Source organism: Lampris incognitus, chromosome 2, assembly GCF_029633865.1.
Source record: "Lampris incognitus isolate fLamInc1 chromosome 2, fLamInc1.hap2, whole genome shotgun sequence".
NCBI classification, from domain to species: domain Eukaryota; kingdom Metazoa; phylum Chordata; class Actinopteri; order Lampriformes; family Lampridae; genus Lampris; species Lampris incognitus.
In genome coordinates, this window is record NC_079212.1 from 11,986,326 (window position 1) to 11,999,770 (window position 13,445).

Here is a 13,445-nt window from a genome sequence, read left to right on the forward strand (position 1 = left end):
ATTAAAATTGAGCATCATATGCACACTACACATGAAGTATAAAACCATGAGAGCTGGATTACCAGCTATAAATTTCAGAGCTACTTTGGTGGCACCAGCGATTACCCAGATATTAGTGATGTCGGTCATTGTGCCACAGTAACATCGCCATGGTTTGTCAAAATATTTGTGCCGTTTAAAAACGATTTATAACGGTATAAAACCACATGTATCAAATTCCATCTGTTATTCTTCAGCGGGACATTGTGTAATATAATAAAGAACCATGCAATTTGACTTAGTACCAACCTCACAGATATACTGTACACATATACACGTTAGAAAACGGATTAATAACTCACACCGAATACTCTCTCGATAAACCTAATCATTTCCTTCATTTTATGATATAGTTCATATACTCTGAAACTTAACGGAGCTTACTGCATGTCAATATCTGCTCTACTTAACTATCCTTCCATCTTTGTAAATGGGCAGCAGCTCACATACGAGCCCCCCCCCCCAGGGCTTACCAGTCATCTTGCTACTGAACCTGGAAGACATTGATTTTGCTCGTGTTCTTCAGTGTCTGTCGGCGGTTGCAAAACCACACTCGCACAACCTCGCGGTCGTAATTGAGCTCCCGTGCGATTTCCGTAATCTCCTGGCCGGTGGGGAGGGCGTTCTTCTCGAAGTAGGTGTTAAGGACTTCTATGGCCTGCGGCGTGAAACTGGTCCGGCGCTTGCGTTTCTTGGACGGCTCGCCACCCACGAACTCCATCAGATTCTGCTGGCCTTTCTGGTTCCACAGCTCGGCTTCGGCCAGCCACCTCTCTAAAACCGGCTTCAGCTTCTGGGCACTCTTGGGGGTGATATCCAATTTTTCAAACCTGCCGTGCAAAATTCATTTTTTTTAGTCAGGTCTTCCGCTGTTTTACTGGAAATGCAACTGTCCTTGGTCAACTATGTTGTTATTTAGTTACCTCTCCTACATAATGGCTACCCCGGGAGGTCAAAGGTATAAAAGGGCACAAGGAGATCGGTTTGTTTCGACAGAATAAACTACATAAGCTTTTCACCAGTTGTAAACATTTCTTGCTTATTTTCAATCAAGGCGCAGTGCAAGATATTACTGGGCGCGCTAAACTGATCGACCGGATTTGAATGCAAAACACAGGAACAAACCAGGGGTGAAAATATGTATGCAGCTGTTATTGTATTACCTTGTTCATCTATTAAATTGAATGTCTCAAAAGCATTGTTCTGAGGATTTGACACAACTGAGTAAAGCCCAGTTGATCTGCTCAGTGATGTTTATGTATTGGATGAAACCTATTTAGCAGTCAATTGATCCATGAAGGGAAACTTCCACTTGGTCTCCACCGAAGGGACACCAGAGCACAAGATTAACTACCGAACCGTTTCCCTGGAGCTGGATGGGAACAGTCTAAAAATCCTTGCCAACACCCTGCAACTCAGTGCATCTCTGTTCCCTTAATTACCAATGGAGCTATGCTTATTATTCCAGTTTGACCTAACCTTGAAAAACCCAGGAGGGAAATTACACAGATTATAGGTTTATAAAATATTAACAACTAGCCATTTTTAAATCAATTCGTTTTGGAATCCCCCCCCTTCCATCACCTCAGAAAGCTTATTTATCTAAGGCAGTGAGAGCTGAGGAGGCAGTTCACCTGCAAATGGCAGATTGGCTATAGGCTGGACCCTCCGTCGCAGTCAGAGCCTGCCCCACTTGTGTCTGGGTAAGCCCCAGAGAGAGCCGGCGGATCTTGAAGTTCTTGGCAAACTCTCGGATTTCTTCCAGATTAATGCCCTCCTCACTGCTGACTGCTTGCTGAGGCTCTAAAAAGGAGAAGAGTCCAGTTAAAAATGTCTACATAACTTGAGCACAGCTACTATATGTCGGGAGAGGAGAAGCGGGTGTACATACTGCTGACAAGCTGGCCCACTGTCGCTATGTCTCCGCAGGTAATGGGAACGGAGGAGGAGACTGTGGTGGCCGTCTTCAATGCAGAAGGCTGTGGGGCGATGACAACTGGTGACTGAGTGACAGCTGTAACAGACGCCTGTGACACAGAACCAAACTCATTTCCAGACACAAAAATAATACAATGAATAACTCATATCATGATATCCCGATGGTTTTTAAGCTAGTCCGTTGCAGCGAATAATTAAACACATTGTTTGCAAAACATTGCTCTGTTATTTACCTGTGTGCTGGGCTTGGAAAGTGCGGGTTGAGCAGTGGCCTTGGGCAGAACAGCAGCAGAAGTTGGGACTGCGGTGGGTCCATTTCCTAGAGTGGCGATGATCTGTCCCTGGGTGTTGAGAACCAGCTGCGGGGTGACGGTTTGGACCTGAAGTCCCTGGAGGGGCAGGGTGGGAGTGGCCCCCCCTCCAGCCAGAGAGGCAGGGTTCACCAGCAGTGGGAGGGTTCCTATGACCTTAATATATGGAAAAAACATTACTCAAACTTCAAAATAAATGTAGGCAAATTAATATAATACTAAATCCAACTGATCGCTTGTGAAACCCGTCCTAAGCCACTCAAAAATGTTCATGCTTTTGAGTAGGATGGGCATCGTTATGATTTTAACGGTACTGCTACTCTCACCTGCTTATCGATCTGGTACTCATCAGTTATTTTTATTTTTTTTAAGAGAAAAAAAAATAACAGAATTAACATCACTTTATTTTCTCATGTCTGGACAGAGCGTTACTTTTAATCATCAACCCATGTTTGTATAATTTAGTTAGCTCTGTGTGGGCTCCAGGATGCTAGTATACATTATATACCTGAGGCGGGTGGGGCAACGACAGACGAACTATGAGCTAGGCAGCCGAAAACTGCATCTCTCCGCCTGTATTTGATGCACTTTCGCAAGACGTTGCAACAAATTGCTTGTGTTTACACGCAAAAGAGAGAGAGGCAAAGAGCTGGCCCCGCTATTGCCAATACAGAAGAGGGAGAGAGATCTCTCTTCTGGATTAGGAATAGCGAAAATGCATTATAGCCAAATTTCTTTATCTCATTGCAAATCAGAAATGGAGTTGGTGAGATAAAAGGAGCGAGATAACATTTATGTGGCCTAAATAAACAGGAAATTTGTTTTCTTAATTTCCCCCATACTGATAGCAGAACCGTTAACATCAGAGCTTATCAGTTCTACAGTCTTTAATAATTTAGCACCGGTGCCCGTTTAATACCGGGTTTCGGTACCCACCCCTATTTTTTGAGTCAGTAAAAACATCATCTTTTTAAGTTGTGTAGTGTGTTGCAATATTAGAGCAAGTGAAGGGGAAGGAAATAATGTCTCTCCTGCTTGCACAAAAGCTATTCTACTTACCGCCCGCCATAAACTCTGGTAACGGTCATTGCATTTTCAAGAGATTTTTTTTTCTCATTTGCTTACAATGAATGTGAACAGGAGGCTGGTGCCAATTGCTCAATAACACACACTAGCATTAACATTTATTTGAAAATAATAAGAGGGGGCTTTTGATTAATAAGAGGGTGTCTAAAATGTTAATGGTATCCCACATGTCAATACTATTTTTTGTCATTCTGAATATTGCATCATATATCATATCATGTATTGTTCATGTTGCCAAAGCCATAATGTTCTTAATCATGGTGATGCACTACTGCACCTGATGCAGGCTACTGCTCCAATATTTTCAACCTGTTTTCTAACAGATCATTTCAAAGGCATTTGTGATTTAGGAAAAGCACAAAGTAGAACGCGGCAAGTGTGGAGTGGGTTAATGTTGTTCCACAAAACTCAAATCAGGTCATGAACCAAACCAGAACATGACGTTACGAGTAAATGGCACATGCTTCAACCCCCCCAAAGCCACAAGAACACCCCAAATGATATGTAACTCAAATAATATGTTGTTGATGTAGATATAAAGTTAGGTGGTGCCGTGCATCACTCACTTGTCCCTGGGCATTTGTAATAATTTGGCTGGTGATGCCAGCCATACCGGACATGGCACTGGTGATGATGGGGGTGGACGTGAGGGAACTCAGGAACTGCGGCTGTGCTCCCAGTGAAGCAGCACTTATCTAACGGGAGGAAAAAAATTAGGACACAACGAATCAGCACATGGACAAAAACCAAGATGCATAAACGGAAATAATCTTCGGCAGGGGATTCTTACAATGGCTGGATTGATAGAGAGTCCTGCGGTCTGGAGAGCAGCTACAGAAATGCTGGGATGAGAGACAGTTGTGGTGGTCGAGGTAACCTGGGCTGCCGCCACTTGGCCAGCGGTCGCCTGTGCACTGGTCACCTGTGTCAGCTGGGAGGGTACCTGCTGCATGGCTCCCTGCAACGGTGGTATGGAGGCCGCCTGCGACTGGAATACTGTCTGTGCAGCTGTCTGCAGTTGGGGCTGGACTGAGTTCACCACTGTTGCGGCTGGAAGAAAATTCCAAAGCAAAGACTCATGGCCACGTTCTTTGCTCTGATATTGTTAAAAGGGTGCTTGTGAAAAACTCTCTCACACTCACACACACATATACACACACATACACACACACACAGGATGTTTTTTACCTTGAAGGCCAGCTAAGGGCAGTTTGAGGAGACTTCCTGACGGATTAGCAGCTGCGAGTCCAGGGAGAGTAGCTACATTAGTGGTGGGAAGGGTAAGCACAGCCAAGCCGCCTTGGGCTCCAATGGATCCTGCCATACCAAGGGGGATGAGCAGGGGCTGACCAAGCGATCCCGACTGAGCTAACATCCCAGTCATCAGAGTTGCCAAGCTTTCCTGGGTCAGCACCTGAAACGGGAGAGGGGTGATTGGCACAAAATACAATAGTCAGCTTCATTCGCAGTTTGGAAATGTGTGGCACTGTTCCCCAAAAGAAAAGAACGAGATCCCAGATCTAGTGTTTTCAACACATCCTTATATATGGAGTCTTTTAATTTTTAATCATACCTGTGGACAGCCCTGTAAAGAGATGGGCATGGCAGCCTGTGGCTGGGGCAGGGACACGCTGATGGGGACAGCTGAGGCCAAAGTGTGGACAGAAGGGGCCGCAGCCTCCACCGGTACCACTTGCTGCTCTTGCTTTACTGAATAAGCAGAAAAATAATTATTCACACCAGACATTTTATGTGCCTGAGCTGTTTTCATTGGCAGTGAACGGAAAAGTTCCTTTAGTGTCAGAGTAAGGAAAGAAATCCTACTCTCCATATTGACCAATAACACTATTACATTATCACAAAACAGTCACTGGGCAATTTACCAACTCCCACACTGCTGTGGGATGATGTTTGGCTTTCCTGTGTGCTGCCAGCCTCAGGCTGTTCAGAGGCCTTATTCCTGGCTTTGTCAGGCTTTCCATCAGGTACTGAGGATGGAAGAGATGCATCGACCTCTACCTCTAGCACACGGATAGTCTCATGGCCAGACATCACAATCACCTGCATCATAGTGAGGAGCAGAAAGCAAGACTAAGAAAAAAGGCACAATGAGCTATTGACTCCGTTATTCTGGGAGTTTTTTGTTCAATAAACTGTGATCTTAAAACAGAACAATATCGCCATTTGTTTTTTTTTCCCCTGAGCAATAGATATGTTATAACACTGTTGAACAACTTGGGTAATATTCCTCTGGTATCGTGATCAAAGTCACACTTGTATTGTCATCTTATGGTTTGTCGCAGGATCGCCAAAACTTATTTAAACTGGCAGTAAAACATGATTCATGGTATGCAGTGATGAAAGACCTATGGGAAAAGCAGTGAGACAACCTGGGCTGGAGGGCAAGGTGCAGAGAGTCAATGCAGGAAGAGATAGGATGCATACCTGGTTGTCTTTGGCAGGGAATTTCAAAGTGCAGGAGCTAAATGGCTGAAAAAAGACTTCTGCAGTCAGACAGTGAATGGCTAAGGAGAACAGAGAAGCCAAGCACATGTTAGGACACAATGAACCAAAACAAAACAACAACAAAAAAGACACACAAATGAAAGAGCATGAGCACACCAAAACAATGATATGAGCATCAGCCAACAAGCAGCTTGGGCAATGCTTTCTGAAAGCTCCCCGTTACCCATGAAGAGCATTGCCTTTGTTTGCTGACTATGCCTTTACTGAACGTTGCCACAGAGGAGAAAACCACAACTAATACACAAATATGACAGTTTTAAAATCTTACAAGCATAAAGGGGAGGTTAATATAGATGATACATAAGAGAAACGTCACCATTCTCAATGAATTGCTGGAGTTAATTGTTCAATTAAGTGGAATGTTGGCACATGGAGGTCACACAGCTAATGACAGCAGAGGACTTGCAGACGACATAGGCAACATCAAGGTCTGGGTCAGTTTAGTATGGGCACAGCCAGAGGAGAGATGCTTTACCTGTTCATTGACCGTAAGTGGGGCATCTTTAACCGGCAGATCCTGGGAATCCATGGCTCAGTCCACCGCCTCAGTCACACTCCTGGCATTCTATGTGGGAAAAGACTAATAAGACAAAAAAAAACTTTGAAAAACTTTGCAACTTCATTTCCTATAGCAATATCTAAAATTAAATTAAATCTAAGCCTACTGCTGTCTGTTGTTTTGCAGCTATCTCAGATTAAGGTTCGCAGAGCAATGTGTGGTTTCTGCAGAGGATGGCAACCTATATAAAATCGCATCAGATCGGCTTTAAGAGAAGAAAACCACCAAAGACGATGATGAGTTTTTTTTGGGGGGGGGGTTCTTCTTCTTAATTCACAGCTTCTTTTTTCTTTCTGATATGCCTGGACCAGAGTATTTCGAGGGGCCTGGGCAGGCCTCCTCTTGTTGCACTTCAAAAACCGTGCAGAGAACCTGCTAAAAGAGCTACCACTGCCATAAAGGTGGCCGCGAATTTGAAAACCAGACGTCAGGACGGCAAAACGGGACCCCGTCCGGCCGACGGAGCTCGCTTTGAAACGAAGATCCGTCCAAACTTCAGCGGGTGTTGATGGGCACCCCACCCCCACCACCTCCCACCACCCCCCACCACCCCACCTCGGATAAAAGTCTCGCCGCGTCGGCCACTTTTTAAGGACAGCCTGTGACAACCATGTGTGCGCGACACAAATCATCTCGACCCATGCCCGGAGACCGACTATTGTGCATTTCCCTCTCTTTATCATAAATATATAAATTATGCTAATTACGAACATTGCATATTAACCAAAACTCATTTCCTCTCGCCATTTCGCCGCTATCTGCCGAACGGCGGGCTCGAACACGGCGAGGCAATTACGTTCAACTCACCGCGCGAGCAGTTATCTTGTCCTCCGCCGTCCTCCCCCCTTTTTAAAAGGTGCCCGCAACACAGTTTTGTTTCAGTCACACATAATTAAAAATTCATCTCAGCTCCCAGACGGGCGCTGTGACTGCACACAAAAGAGGCATTTGCATGGATAAGGAGGTTTTGCTATGGAGGGATCCCCTCTTTCTTAATAATTCATGACGGTGTCCTTTCTCCCGTGGCGGCCGAGATCGTCCCCAAAAATTCCCCCGCAAGTGTCAAACGGAATCCCACACGGGCCGCAAAAGTCTGCGAAATGTGTAGAAAATTGGCCTTTAGCACTACGTCATGAACATAATTTATGCAAGGAAAAATCTCGCATTGAAAAATGTCTGCCTCGACGTAAGAGGAGCCGCGGCTCTCTTAAAGGGGACGCGCTTCTTCGGACGGGGCTCGCGGATTGGGAGACGAGGAGTGCAGAAATAAAGCTGAATTAGACTAATTTTCATAACATGGTCGGATGCGATTTATGCGAATAAGAGGCAGGAACGGTAACAATGAATCGTTGTTTTTTTGGGGGGGGGGGTGAAGACACCGTTAAAGTGCAAGATGCGAACGCTCTTGAATAAGCGTCTGTTCGGGGTTTTATAACAGGCGTGGGGCGAGCGGACAGTCGGACGACCTTTAATGTGTAGGCGCTCGCCTATATCGCTCATCTCACTTTCATCCGGTCGGCTCGCGATGCAGCCCGAAACGGTGTCGCGCTCTCGACGGGCCTTTTTCGCGCATGCGGGGAAAGTTAAAACTCCAAAGGGCCGTTTCGGAGATGGCGTTTCAACTTTTGTTATGAGTAACAGCAAAGGGAAATAGGTGTTCTCTCTCTCTCCACACAAAAAACAAAAAAAAAATCCCAAAAAAACAAATCTAAAACGAAGATCAATAAGGCGTTAAGCACGCACATGTTATGCAATGCCCTCTTATATTTGGTCAAATCCAGACCAGATGAAGCGCTGCAGCGCCATTAACAAGGTGTGGGGGGGGGGGTCTTTTTACGCTGTTCACTCCAGACTCAGATGTGATTGCGGGGGGGTCACTGATTTTTAGAAAGCAACCCGCGCATCCAGGTCAGGTTTTTTTTTCCATTTTTTTTCAATTAAAGTTTTATAGAATTCTTCAACCAAATAAAAAAAAAAGAAAAAAAAGCCTATTGTGAATTGAATCGTTGAATTGCGCTTCGCCGACATCGGAGTGTCCGTTTTAGCAGCGAAAAAAAAAAAGGCAGCTTTGAATAACGGGGAGGGCGCGCGCACGCACGCACACACGCGCGCGCGCACGCACACGCGCCGGACAAGGGACCGTCTGAGAACGAGTGACGTCACCGCTTCCACTACAACAAGCGGAAAAACAAGGAAGTGAACTGGAATCTTGACACAAGGCCGTGAAAGGGAAAAAAAGAGAAGAGAAGATAACCAGAAAACTCCGTGAAATCTTCCGTTGATCAGCCTGGAGAACGATTCAGAAAATATGAACAACAAAGGTACGCCGCTTGTCGCGGGTATTTAGAGCTGTTAGCCCCACGTTAGCTTTGTGGCTCGACGCCTGTGGTCATATCAGCGGTTGTTGTCATGGTCAGCTAAAGCCGAGCTAGCGTTGACGTACATTACTCGGGCTGCAGCACAGCGACAATGGGGTTTCGGTATCGTTCAGCTTCTCTAATCACAGCACGTCGTATTTTGGCCTTTGATGCGCGAAGCCGCTTTCACTTTATAGATATTAGATTGGGACTTTACACGAAATGTGACGATATATGCTCGTCAGCGGTTAGTATGTTCAAGCCAGCTAGCATTGCAGTCGGACTTACAGCAGAGGTGACGTGACTTTTTCGCCATTACCTTTTCAAGTGTGCCGCCTGTAACGAGTAAGCTAATATAGAGATCAGCGTTAATTATTGGTCTCCATCTGCTATTGTCTCGGCAGCTCCCCTGACTAGTCAGTCGGATATATAGTAGCCAGATGTTCGACGGGTGTTGGAATTTCAGCATTCAGCGCCCTCACCCTTTGTTGACAGATTTCAAATAATCTGCATTTATTTTAAGTTTGCCTAACAATGTTTACGACGGATTAAAGAAAAATAGGGATGGGGGGGCGGGGGGGACCGTGTCACCTTAAGGCTGTTTTGAAACGATAATTCAAATAATTATCACGTTTAAATCTCTTGTCAAGCAGGTTCATATCCTCAGCAAGCTGTGTACCCACAACAGAGCAGTGCACCCATCTACCCCTCTGCTATGCAAGTGTCTCCTCAGGCACCTCCATATACAGATGCACCACCTGCATATTCTGAGGTAACGGCAACATTACCGCTACAGTTATGTAAAGCCGTACGCTTTATTCTCCCACACTGTTAAAAAAAAACCACGTGTAATAATCTAAGTCTCCAAATTCAAAATATTCATTTTTTCTGTCTTTGTTTCCGCAGATATACCAGCCCAGATATGTGCTTCCACCTCAGGTGCCTGGTCAGGTGCCTCAGATGTCCTCTCCATACCCTGGTGCTCAGGTGTTCATGCCCATGCAGCCACCTATGCCTGTTGGGCCAGTGGGCCAGAATGTCCCCCTGGCCTACTATCCTATGGGAGCCATGTACCCCCATGGATCAACAGTGATGATAGATGGAGGCTTTGATGCTGGAGCACGTTTTGGGGCAGGCAACAACGTTTCCATCCCAGTGAGTATCCAAGCAGTGCGTTAAATTCAAAGAGCGAAACTGATGGGAGTCGGGTCCATACAGTGACGAACAATGTTGCCCTCGTCCTACATCACGAAGCAACTAATTTGTGATTAATGTGTTTATAGAATCGAATTAGTCCTTTCCCAGTCATACGGATTTGGACAGCTGATCAAAATGGGATATTTGATATGCAGTTACTCATTTCTCCCTTTTTTCTAATCACACTCTAGCCTCCACCTCCTGGACACCCCCCCAATGCAGCTCAGCTGGCTGCCATGCAGGGTGCTAATGTTCTGATGACACAGCGCAAGAATAACTTCTTCTTGGGTGGCTCCAGTGGAGGTTATACCATCTGGTAACAGCAACTATTCTCCTCAAGTCCTTCTTTATACCTAAACCCTGTCAAAAACTCCCCTTACTTCCTTAACCTTCTGCTGTCCCATATGCCTCCCTCTTCAGGCTGCTTGGCCATGCCACAATACTGATATCACCTAATGGAATGTAATACCTTAGAGCCCTAATGAGAGGTACAGTACTCCACTTTTGACCCCGTGATTAAAATACAATTTGTGGATAGCACTGCCTGGAGAGGTCAAACACAAATTTGTCCCAAGTCACAGAACTCCTTCCACAAGCTTTCATTTAGCCTAGACTCTGATCATTTCAGATTTTTACCTCTTACAGGTTCTGATATATGTTTGTCAAAGTAAAGTGAATGCCTCTCAGTTTGCATTGAGATGTTCTTATATATGTGTGAACAATGTAATGAAATAGTGAAGTGTCAAATTCAAATTGTATACCTGAACTGCTTTATGGTTACAATAGAATGCAGTAATGTAGTGGCAGTTGAAATACAAAAGGGCGAATCCACACCTGTCTTTTTGAAAAAGAAAAACTGTAAAACAACTGTTAATTTTAGTGTAGTTATACTCAAACATGTATAATAATTCCATGTAAATGTAACATGATTGATTATGTCAGAAATTACGTTTCAACAATATAAAAAAGTGAACTGTTTGAATACTCTGAGGAGGGATATCATTCCTTCCAGGATATTATGTGATAAATGTTTTGTAAAAGGACCTGTCCAGTTTTTGACAAATTAGACACAACGTAATCAGTTACTGAGTAGATTTAAGCAAATACGATTAGAATAAGTTTTTAAATACACATTTAAAGTGGTTTACTGTACCTTATTGGGCAACTGACAGATGATCTTCAACAAGTGCCAAAGAGCACTGGAGAAAGCCCTAAATTAAAGCAAATTAACTTAATTAAACTTAAAGGAAATAAATGTAAAGTAAATCCAAATAGTGAATCGAGTGGGAAGGAGTGGTTGGTGCAACATTAAAGTTTGTTTTTTTTTCACAGTCAGATACCCGGAATTTATACTCTTAAGTGTTTTCTTGTATTTCAATTACTATCCTTTACTGATTATATTGTGTCTTGTCACATAATTTGGCGTCATCTGATCATGGGTTTTAAAGCAATGATTTGCTGCGGAAAAAAGGCCACTTTTCTGATGCCATTATGGGTTTTTGTAAGAGTTGACGTGACCCTCTTTAGAGCATTTTTCTATTTTTAAAACATTTTAAATCAGTCATGATTAGCTAGGCTAATAAATTTTTAGTATAACCAATGAGCTGGTTGTACCAAAGATCTGGTCTATAGCACTTACATTTTGTGACTTGAAACTTTAAATGTCACAGTTTAAAAGCAAACATGTCATTGAATCAGCAGATATCTAGTTGTTGGTACTTGGACCTTCAATCTGATGTGATTGCATTTGTATTTTAACGCTGTGTTTGTCACTTCGTGTACATTTATAGTATCTTTATGTTCTTACATACCTGTGCACCTTTGCTATGTACAAATTTGATTAGATACTTTTCATCTGAAATGCACTGCTAAGCAATTCTGAAAAAAAAAAAGGTGCAGGCAAGGGGCTACTGTTTTTTGAAGTCTTATTCACGTTTCTCTGGGGGGGAAAAAGCTGTGAGATTTACGAACATGTTGGGATTGCAATATAGGACTTGTTCTTCTATCCCAGTTTGTTTTAAAAAAAAGAAGAAAAAAAAGTCAAGATGTGACATACTCTCCAGTAGCCTGAGACTTGAGCTGAACTTCTGCATCGGGGCACATCACTGTCTACACAATTGTTCATTTACAAGACATTTTTGTGCTGCTAATTAAACTATCTTAAGAACTTTTACATGATAGGTAACCGTACAAAATTTAAGTAGTAGGTCATCTTAAAACCACAATGTGTCAGTATGAGTAGCGTAAACCTATATTTGTTTTCACTCTGGTGTCTGGTAACGTCACGGGTCTGGGTATCTGACATAATGTGCCATGTTTTAACAGCTGTGGCCACCAGAAAACCGATGCTGTTGTCTGTTATTTCAATGTTACTTTGGTCAGGTCACAAAGATCCGGTGCCAGGAAATCTACTTTTTTTTCTATTAAACGTGCAGCATGGAATATGTACTATGTGAGATGCATTTCTCTGAGGCAACACAACCAGCTACCATACCAGACACAGTTCACATTCTTTTTTTTTTTTATTGAATGTGTGTTCACTCCTGCAAACACATGCTGGTATATCATTCAGCTTTACTAAAAGGCCACAGCTTTTAAAACTTAGAGTTTTGATTCAAACGACTTGTTCATTTTTTCCATCCCAGCCCTGATTGTGTTTGTAATGCAGCATAATGGTGGCTTAGTCCCAGTTGACCAGTAGATGCAATGCCAACCACAGCCAGTGTGTAATGAAATTCTCTTTGTTGAAGGATTATGGACATTTATAGTTCAGGGATTCTCTTTAACATATTTTGTTATATGGATATATGTGCTGAAGTGATTTGATGGACTTTGGTGCACATTCATATGATAACTAAAGGAGATGAGTGTCACTCGAGTTTGCTGAGATTGAAGTCTTTGCAAAAGAACTTAGGTGCACTTAACTTTTTTTTTACTAAACTTAAAATTTAAAATGAAAATTTAGAATAAAGGTTATTTTGGAAATTTGAAATGCTTCTTGTTCATCTTTGGGATGTTAATTTCCTTGTTATTGGCAAATATATGGTAATGGTGACAGTGGAAAGAAAAATTGTAGGTTTGAAAAATTCACAAGTGCTGTTCATCAATAACCAAGTCGTAATTATATTTGGTGTCCATATTTGGTTTCCATTTGCTGTGGGTTGACAGATGCAGGGAAAAAAAACGGGGCACCAATTTTGATGACACGAAGACATTTGACAGCTAAGAAATTACTGCATTTTTGTGAAGTCAAATAAAGTGTGTGTATACGCCGATCAGCCAAAACATTAAAACCACTGACAGGTAAGTGAATAACATTGATTATCTCGTTACAATGGCACATGTCAAGGAGTGGGATGTATTAGGCAGCAAGTGAACTGTCAGTTCTTGGCGTTGATGTGTTGGAAGCAGGAAAAACAGGCAAGCGTAAAG

The 13,445-nt window shown here is 43.2% G+C and overlaps 2 protein-coding genes across 3 annotated transcripts; one reads left to right on the forward strand and one right to left on the reverse strand.

Annotated features, from left to right (window-relative positions):
- Positions 1-523: 523 nt before the first annotated feature.
- Positions 524-7,613, reverse strand: pou6f1 (POU class 6 homeobox 1). Its single transcript, XM_056275168.1, has 12 exons — positions 7,267-7,613; positions 6,376-6,480; positions 5,820-5,864; positions 5,258-5,435; positions 4,948-5,084; positions 4,563-4,788; positions 4,165-4,424; positions 3,941-4,069; positions 2,211-2,444; positions 1,931-2,066; positions 1,674-1,842; positions 524-869 (listed from the first exon to the last, which is right to left on the reverse strand). Exons 2-12 carry the CDS (start codon positions 6,427-6,429, stop codon positions 524-526), a joined length of 1,914 nt encoding a protein of 637 aa, XP_056131143.1. The 5' UTR covers positions 6,430-6,480; positions 7,267-7,613.
- Positions 7,614-8,619: 1,006 nt separating this feature from the next.
- On the forward strand, positions 8,620-13,021 carry dazap2 (DAZ associated protein 2). 2 transcript variants are annotated; one of them, XM_056273123.1, is made up of 4 exons: positions 8,620-8,780; positions 9,467-9,588; positions 9,723-9,971; positions 10,205-13,021. In XM_056273123.1, exons 1-4 carry the CDS (start codon positions 8,768-8,770, stop codon positions 10,331-10,333), a joined length of 513 nt encoding a protein of 170 aa, XP_056129098.1. In that variant the 5' UTR covers positions 8,620-8,767; the 3' UTR covers positions 10,334-13,021. The 2 variants fall into 2 exon arrangements, with proteins under 2 accessions (XP_056129098.1, XP_056129099.1); XM_056273124.1 differs by having other exon boundaries at positions 8,623-8,780; positions 9,470-9,588.
- The last annotated feature ends 424 nt before the right edge of the window (positions 13,022-13,445 follow it).

Coding starts and splice junctions, on each gene's coding strand:
- pou6f1 (XM_056275168.1), bottom strand. CDS start 6,429: ATGGATTCCCAGGATCTGCCGGTTAAAGATGCCCCACTTACGGTCAAT. Junction 5,436..5,819: donor TCCCTGCCAAAGACAACCAG/GTATGCATCCTA, acceptor ACTATGATGCAG/GTGATTGTGATGTCTGGCCA. Junction 4,789..4,947: donor CTTTACAGGGCTGTCCACAG/GTATGATTAAAA, acceptor CTCCCGTTTCAG/GTGCTGACCCAGGAAAGCTT.
- dazap2 (XM_056273123.1), top strand. Junction 9,589..9,722: donor CACCACCTGCATATTCTGAG/GTAACGGCAACA, acceptor TTGTTTCCGCAG/ATATACCAGCCCAGATATGT. Junction 9,972..10,204: donor GCAACAACGTTTCCATCCCA/GTGAGTATCCAA, acceptor ATCACACTCTAG/CCTCCACCTCCTGGACACCC.